This window comes from Juglans regia, chromosome 12 (genome assembly GCF_001411555.2).
Source record: "Juglans regia cultivar Chandler chromosome 12, Walnut 2.0, whole genome shotgun sequence".
In the NCBI taxonomy this organism is placed as follows: domain Eukaryota; kingdom Viridiplantae; phylum Streptophyta; class Magnoliopsida; order Fagales; family Juglandaceae; genus Juglans; species Juglans regia.
The window spans coordinates 20,251,975-20,260,718 of NC_049912.1; the positions used below are offsets into that span (position 1 = coordinate 20,251,975).

At 35.5% G+C, this 8,744-nt stretch overlaps 1 protein-coding gene across 1 annotated transcript; it reads left to right on the forward strand.

Annotated features, from left to right (window-relative positions):
* The first annotated feature begins 1,026 nt into the window (after positions 1-1,026).
* Positions 1,027-8,607, forward strand: LOC108994776 (pumilio homolog 24). The gene is made up of 17 exons (XM_018970106.2): positions 1,027-1,371; positions 1,626-1,679; positions 2,031-2,092; positions 2,207-2,288; positions 2,381-2,504; positions 2,666-2,749; positions 3,205-3,319; positions 4,611-4,761; positions 4,884-4,997; positions 5,159-5,230; positions 6,261-6,311; positions 6,404-6,454; positions 6,741-6,848; positions 6,938-7,138; positions 7,374-7,448; positions 7,777-8,021; positions 8,127-8,607. Exons 1-17 carry the CDS (start codon positions 1,126-1,128, stop codon positions 8,257-8,259), a joined length of 1,968 nt encoding a protein of 655 aa, XP_018825651.1. The 5' UTR covers positions 1,027-1,125; the 3' UTR covers positions 8,260-8,607.
* The last annotated feature ends 137 nt before the right edge of the window (positions 8,608-8,744 follow it).

Below are 8,744 nucleotides of genomic sequence, written 5' to 3' on the forward strand. Positions count from 1 at the left end.
AATTATACTTTCCTATCTCTTTAAGATCTAATTGTTATCTACCAAAAATAGGTGGCGTGATATGATCACAATGGTTAGATCTTAGACGAGACAAATTGTAAAATAAAGTATAGTCTAAAAATAAAGTGATGAGATGGTTTAATAAATTTTTTGTAAAAATATTGATAAGCTAAGAGCTTAGATTTAAAATCTTATCACGATATACTTGAAAAAAAAAAAGAAAAAAAAATCACAATATAAAAAGGAGTATGCTAGATATAATTTTAAGATGTACAAATCCTGTGTACTCTGATTAAAATACGTAGAATTTGCACACTCTAAAACTCTACAGATCATTTCTTTATATAAAAAAAGAGATATCACATTGTATTTGTTGCGAGCTTTCCAATATAGTATTGATAATACTTATAAATTTTGTTACATAGATATCTATATAAGAAAAGTTTTGAAACTACAAACAAAAGATAGACTACAACTTGTGAAATCAATAATGATATAGACACAATTATTTTGAAATCTATTTCACAATCCGTTTATGTGATGGTATCATTTTTCCTAAGAATATTAATTTTTTTAATTTAAAGTTTCCATCGAATAATTTTACATAATTATTTTCATTTATACATGGTTGTAAAAACAACAGTAAAAAAATGTTGGGCATGTATTATTCTTTTAACTAAAAAAATTTATTTTCTAAATTAAATCATGTTACGCAGATAGTTTGTGGTGTAAAGATTTTAAAATATAATTGTTTTTCTTTTAATTTTTCTTTTAAGATGTACTTATCAAAAACAAAAAATTTAAGATGTAATGGGGGTTCCGAAGATCGTCTTTACAACTGAAGCAACCGCCGCATTAGCTACTTCGGATTGTAATAAGTTGCCACTTTAGAGGGCCAATGGTCGCTTTAATAACATCCGTCTTGGGTAACGCATGCTGAAGACACTAGACAGAGAACTTCATTTAAAAAGGCGCACATGTCGCTGTAATTGTATATATGGAGCCAGGGCAAAAACGACCCGTTTTCCCAACCTACCCGAAAAGAACATCAATTCCGCAAAGAGAAGAAGGGTTTTTGAAGTGCTAAAACCCCCCGAGACCTCTCAGAGGTGATCTGCGAGTCCAATGGCGGCTAAGTCCCACCAGCATAGCGACAAGACCAAAAAGAGGAAGCAAGTTCCTGGTGCTAATGCCGAAGCACCGGACCGCTCCACCTATTCCAAGAAGCCTAAGATCGTCTCCCAGAGACTGTCAGGTCCCAAGGGCTCCAACAAACCGTTCAAACCACTGAAATCGAAGTTCATGAAAACGGAAATCGGGGAGGAGAAGAAGGCTCCGATGTCGAAGCGAGAGCGTCGCCTCCACGCCAAGGTCTTTTACTGTCACATTTTCATTCAGTCTTTTTGCGTGTGTCTAATGTTATGCTTTTAGCATCCCAATTTGGAGGTAAATTGGACAGGTTTGTTAACTGGATTTATGTGCTGATTCAGAAACGAATAAGTCTTTTAGTAGTCAAATTAGCAAATTTGATTGAAGTTGGCGGAGGGAAACCAAAGCTGGTGGACTGCGATTAAAGGGTTACATATATAATTATTTTAAATTTCTTGAGCTATTATGTATCGCAGGAGCTGGCAGAGGCTAGGAAGAAGAAGAGGAAACGATATTACGCTCTTGAGAATGTGAGTATTATTTACTCATTTTTTTCAGGTGTTTTCTCTTGTATACTTTCTTGTGTACTTGGGCTATGCCTATATACTTGATTCAATAAAACTTCTTATTACTTATAAAAAAAAAACGTTGTTGTAGCATATACTAATATTAAATATATATATATAATATTTTTTTAAAAAAATTTGGTTAAAAAGCTACTAATATTATGTATGCATTTAACTCTACCAATAAAAGCATTGTAGCATGGCTTTCTTTTTCCACGTGAAAACAGAATTTTTCTAAGGCCTGTTTGTGAACCCACTTGCTGAGCTCATTGTGGCTTTTGGCTCATTTATTTATTTATCTCTAATCTTCTGTAGGAGCTTGCATCTCTGTGGGAAAAGATGAGGTGCCACGATATTGCGAAAGAAGACAGATCCAAGTATGCATGTTGTTACATCTAACAAGTGATTAAAATTTGGACTTTGTGGCATATTCTTTTATCCATCTTTTCTTCGTTCATTTTTACTTTGGTTATGACTTTTATTATCTGAAGGTTTGTGACTGAAGCTCTACAAAAGATGAAGGGCAAGATTCCTGAAATCGCTGGGTCCCATATTTCTTCTCGTGTTCTGCAGGTATCTTTCAGTGTTTACTTTGCAATGGCATTGATTTCAAGTTCCATTTTTGGTTCGGAGTAGCCTCTAACATTCTGTTTATTGTACCATAGACTTCTGTTAAGTACTGTTCACAATCTGAAAGGGATGCGGTGTTTGAAGAGCTTCAACCACATTTTCTTAATCTTGCGTGCAACACCTATGCGGTTCATCTGGTGAAGAAAATGTTAGACAATGGTATGGGTTAGCCTATAAAATTAACTGAGAAACTAGAGGGCTTTTCTTGCAATAATTGTTTATGTCCTATCTTTATCAATACAATTGCTTCTTACTTATATAAAAAAAATAATTGTTTATGTCCACGTTTGAGGTCAAGTTACTCTATTTTCTATTTGCAGCCTCCAAAAAACAGCTTTCAGGGTTTATCTCCTCCCTCCATGGGCGTGTGGCTTCTCTTCTTCGCCACATGGTTGGATCAGTTGGTATGTTTTAACGATTTCCAGTGCAGTTTTTCTCTGTTCTTGAGTTTCCTTCCAAATAATTGGATTAGCAGGAGTGACATGACCCAGGCTATAGCTAGAAATATGGGCATTTTTTATTTTACTTCCTCTCTTTTGTAATCGCCTAAGTTATGATTGATTTAAATTATTCATGTCCATGTCTTGCAATGTCTCAATCACTTAATAAAAAATATAAGGTCTTTCTCCTGCAACTTAGAATGATTACATTTGATGGGAGTTTGAGAGCCATAAAAGGAGAATAACGATATCATTTACTTGCGGCATTGACACTACCCATTAAAATTTTAACGTGCAACTGATGTAATTCCTAAAGGTGATGCTAATGGATGTATTTCCAGTAGATAGTCATCTACATTTTTCTCAAACCTCAGAGTTTAAATATTCTTTTAACTATTGGTTGTATTCTTATTTGGCAGTTGTTCAACATGCATACGAGTTAGCAAATGCAGCACAAAAGCAGGAATTACTGATTGAATTATATTCTACGGAGCTTCAATTGTTTAAGGACCTGGTCTCAATGAAAGAGCGCAGGTAAAGCTTTATCCCGCCCTTTCTTTCTCTCTCAAACTTTACCAATTGGGTGGGTGTTGGTTTACTTTCTCTAATTACTTTTCTTTTTAATACTTCATTATAATTTTCTGTTGATAAGTAGCCCCGTGTACTTGGGCTATATGCCTATCTATTTCACCAAGAAAACTCTTGTTGACTGTTCAAAAAAGTTATCTGGATAGGTATTGCTTCATTATTTTTTTTGGTAAGTAATAAGAAAATATTATTGAAAAATACAAAAGGCAAAGCTCAAGTACATAAAATGTGTTCAAGAGAAACACCTAATTGGAAATAGAAGAAGATATGAGGAAATTATGAAAATTGAATCCATTAAAATCTTTAGCAGCTGCCCAAACGAAAAATTTAAGCTCATCCATTACCCCTCGAAGTCTTCAAAACTTCTGTCATTCTTTTCCCTCCCTATACACCACAATAAAAATATGGGAGCCATGTTTTAACACTGCTTGGATGCCATGACTCTCTCCAGCTTGTGAAAGGTCTACTTATCCTTCTAGGCATAACCCAAGCCAATCCAACTGTAACAAAGTAGTCATATTCCACAAGGCTATGGCTGCCTTTTAATGGATTTCAAGGTGGTCAACATAGATTTCCCACTCTTTCTGCACATACAACACCAATCAGCCACAATGATATGGAGTTTCCTTAGATTATTAGTGTGGATCTATTCTAAGGAGGCTGTCCAGGAGGGGAAAAAATGCTCTTAGAGGAGCTTGCTAAAGTACTCCTCCAAGGAAAAGGTTAGTATTATTAAGTATAAAGTCTTGATAGAAAGAATGAACAATTAACTTCCTTTTATGTCCAAAGGGTCTTATCTACAAATCCACACACAATCTAATAGAGTACGAAGGATTAAAAAAACCTATGAAGGATCAACTTCCCAGTCATGAGCCATTTTGAAAAAATTGACATTCCACTAAGGGTAGCTGGTGGATAATTCCAATTAGGGCTGGGCGGCAGGGCACCACTCCCCGCCACCCCACCGTCGACCGCCCTGTCCAGCCTGAGCAGCGCGGGCAACCCACTTGTTTTTATGACAGAGTAGGAGACAAAAATGAAAAATCCATTTTTTAATGAAGATTTATGACTTTGGATAATTGGTCAAATGATTGGTATCTTCACTCATGAAAGCTGGCAACATGTTCTGAGATTTGCTCACCTTTTTTTGCCTTGCTTTAGATAACCAATACTTAAATGATTCTGGTTGTCATGCTACTGTAGTTTTTTTTTATTTAAATGTTATGTTGCCATTCAGGTTAGTGGATGTAATCTCAAAGCTGGGCCTACAGAAATCTTCAGTCTTACGACACATGACTTCAGTGATTCAACCAATTCTAGAGAAGGGAATAGTTGACCACTCTATCATACACAGGATGTTAATTGAGTACTTCAGCATAGCTGATCAGGTGATTTTGAGATTTCAAAATGCACCATAAATTTTTTTGAACTTCAGAATAATTTCTTTCTCGCCTTTGTGGCTTCTGCTTGTTGTCTTTCTTTTGTTTTCTAAATCAAGTTTGTTGGAAAGTCCTCTGCCGCAGATATAATCCAACAGTTGTCGGGTGCACTCCTTGTTCGAATGATTCATACCAAGGATGGATCCAGGATTGGGATGCTGTGTGTCAAGCATGGAAGTGCAAAGGTTTGTCACAATGGGTCGTAGAATTCTACTCTTAATAAAAAAGATTTAAAAAAGGGCAAAACAATCCTCTCATTGCTTTGTGTTACCATTCTCTTGTGGAGTGCTGAATCTCTGATCATTGTTGACTTCTGATTTATTCTTTTTTCCTATTTCTACTTTAGGAAAGAAAGAAAATTATCAAAGGAATGAAAGACCACATAAGCAAGGTTGCTCATGATCAGTGTGGGAGTTTGGTAAGGACTTCAAATTTCAGGGTCCTGTCAGCTTAAGCGTTACTCTTCTGGCAAACATTGCACCTCTAGCTTCCATACTTCGTCTTCTGGCATCTATCTCCTAGATGTTATTTAAAAGACATCAGTTGTTATTGATTTTAGTAGTATCTAACTTCTTAGTAATCATTTACGAAAATCAATATTGAGGGTATAAATGTTGCCATATTCTGAAATTACATTGACGGTCATATAGCTAACATTTAGTATCTCACACAATTCAAATATTTTTAAGACGCATTTAGAATGAATTGATGTATTTTAGCCATGTCTCTTAAGTGTCCATTTGTTGATATGGAAAAGGGAAGTATGTTGCTAAAGAGCTTGTTCTTACATGACGTAAAATTGGGTTTGCTACAAAATTGAACTAGTTGCATTACATGAGATGCATGATGCATGCTAGCCAGCTCACTACCTGGAAAACAGCATTCTGGGATGGCAAAGAGAAGCCCATATCTTCAATAACTAATCATCAAGTTTATTGTGCTTCAGTTCAGACACACTGGGATGGGAGTTTGGTGGAAGATCAATCATTTTGTTGATCTTCTCTATAGCTCCAAGTGCAGAATTCCTGATGAGGAAAAACTAGTTGGCTAAATGCTTTAACCTACCAAATTTTCCTTCCCCTCCATATTAATCTCTTATCTGATGCATGTTCTTAATTTAAGAATGTGACTGAAATATTTATATCTTTAAGTTTCAGTGAGAATGAATCATCCAAGTATGCTCATGAAGTTCATCATCTTTTTTCATTTTGGTGATAATTTCCTTACATTATATTATTGCAATTGATGGGCTAAATGTCCATGAATTTCTTATTTCGGTTGTAAATCTTAGTTAAGTATTACTAATGTATATGTCATGTGCACTTGGCTATGCCTATTATCTTATGAATAAAACTTCTTGATTACCTATCAAAAGAATTATATGATTGCAATTGAATATGTGCTAGATTTTTAGGGGAAGCTTCACTTTTCCACAATTGACTTTTCAGGTGCTTGTCTGCATTTTATCAATAGTTGATGATACAAAGCTAATAACAAAGGTTGGATATTGTTTTTTCATTATTAGTTGTTGTGACATCTACTGCAATATCACTTTCAAATGGAGGCTCTAACGTAACTCTCTTGATTACAGGTTGTGATTCGTGAGCTTCAAAAGATTTTAAAGGAGCTTGTTTTTGATAAGGTTATCACTCTTCTGATGTACTTACATATGGTGCTAAATTATTTCAAAATATAGTTAACATCATATAATTAACAAATATGGATGTTCTCCAGGAGCATTTGTTTAATGTGGCCCACACCCCTTTCTGATAAATAATAATGACCATTTATCACTCAGGACTTATTTATTTATTGTGTGTAGTGTAGCTTGTTTGTCTATCATTTGCTTTTTACAATACTTGTAGAGTATCACTTAGAGATGGATCTGAATTACTAAGTGCTTCTTTTTTATCATTTGTAAATTTTAGAATGGAAGGCGTCTGTTACTGCAGCTACTTCATCCAGACTGTTCACGCTATTTCAGCCCTGATGATCTTAATTCTCTCAACTTATCAATTCCTTCTCTCAGTGCCAAGGTGATTTTGAAGCTCTTTATCCTTTTGAAGAACCATATGCGAATGGTGAAGCTATATTGGATATAACTCTGTTTTGTTGCCACTGGCAGAGTGAGTCAGGAGCAAATTCTGAAGCAAAATCCTCAATGGTTGTAGAATCTAGTGACGAGGAGGCCAAGCATGAGACCAAAGTGACTGTTGCCGAGGACAATACAAGTGCTTCTGGTGATGATCTTCACCTTGTTGAGGGAGGAAAAAAAGATCCTTTCTTAAGAAGGCAAGAACTGTTGGTCAATAGTGGTCTTGCCGAGGTTTGTTGCTTTCTTTCTAGATTCTTTAATAAAATTTCATTTTAATTTTACTTTTTGATGCATCATTCTATTAACTTCTTTCAATCAATAGAGATATTGTATAATGCTTCGTATATTATCATATTGTCAATAATGATGATATTTTGAACATCTAACAATATACTGAAAGTTTGCTAAAAATACTTGTTAAATGACTAACCTTGAGTGGAAAACTTGGATGCTGGAATGCTTGCAGGGTCTAATTGATCTATGTATCGAGAGTGCAGGAGAACTACTTAGATCAAATTTTGGCAAAGAAGTCTTATATGAGGTAATAAATATGTTTACTAGAGTTATTTTGTTAATATAGTTCGACGGTTGTCTAATTCTCCCCAATGTACATTAATAAATCCCCATTTTATCAAGATAAAAATTTCCCCAATCTTAATCAGTTGTTATTGTGTTTGTTAACTTGTACAATTCCTATCAGACACTGTTTACTACCTGATCCCTACATCTTTCTGAAAATTAGACATGATGAAATTTTTATGTTGGTAATATGATTCTTCAAAATCCCAAGTTGGTTCTTGAAATAAGCTGCCCTTTCTAAATTCTTAGCCTTTCATATTGCCTCGAGTGATTGTTGGTCATACATGCAGGTTGCAACTGGAGGTTCCGGTGGCATTCTCCACCCAACTTTGGACGACAAGTTGAATGCCCTTCATGAAGCAATAGCATCTCTTGCAGCAAAGGCACCAGGAGAATCAGAAGAGGAGCACGTTCTAAACAATTTCCATTCCTCGCGGACAATTAGAAAACTCATCTTGGACTGCCCCACATTTGCTCGTACTTTATGGAAGAAAGCTCTGAAAGGGAAGAGTGAGTTGTGGGCCCAAGGTCACAGGTTAGGCTACACAGTCTTTCAAATCTAATTCATTGAACGAGCAAAAAACAAGATGTGATTTCTGATATATTTGGGGCCTATTCCTTTTTTATTTTTTAATGGCAGTTGTAAGGTAATTTGTGCATTCTTGGAATCCTCTGATTCTAAAGTACGTGAATTGGCAAAAAAAGAGCTGCAGCCTTTGATAGATGGTGGCATTATCAAAATCCCTGAGACCAAGCAGGCAGTCAGCAAATGAGGCTTAATACCAGTCATGGTGGACGAACAGTGTTTAATCGAGGGAGTTGAAATGAGATCCGGCGCATTGCTGCCCGATTCGCATTCGTATGCAAGTCGAGTCATCTAGGGGTTTAATGTAATTTAAAGAGTACCTAGAAGAACTCTTTGGACTGACAGAGTCTCAAAAAATTAAATTTTGTATGGAGTGTGTCTCCTGTCATATAATCAGGATGGAAAGATTTTCAAGTATAAAAAACAGCAAAATTCCTCTACATCAGTATCAGAAGAGCTACTGATGGTTTTAAGTTTTTTCTTACAATGCTTTACCTGTATCATTTTGATGTTGAAGAGATGTTTGATCCTGATATTTATGGCTCTCTGTTAATTCGAAACAGAATACTAAGCGATCTCCTATAGACAGTAAGCTTCATTGTCAGTGTAACGCATGAAATGCTATATATCAATCACTATTCATTCTCACACTCTACACCTATAGTTTATTCA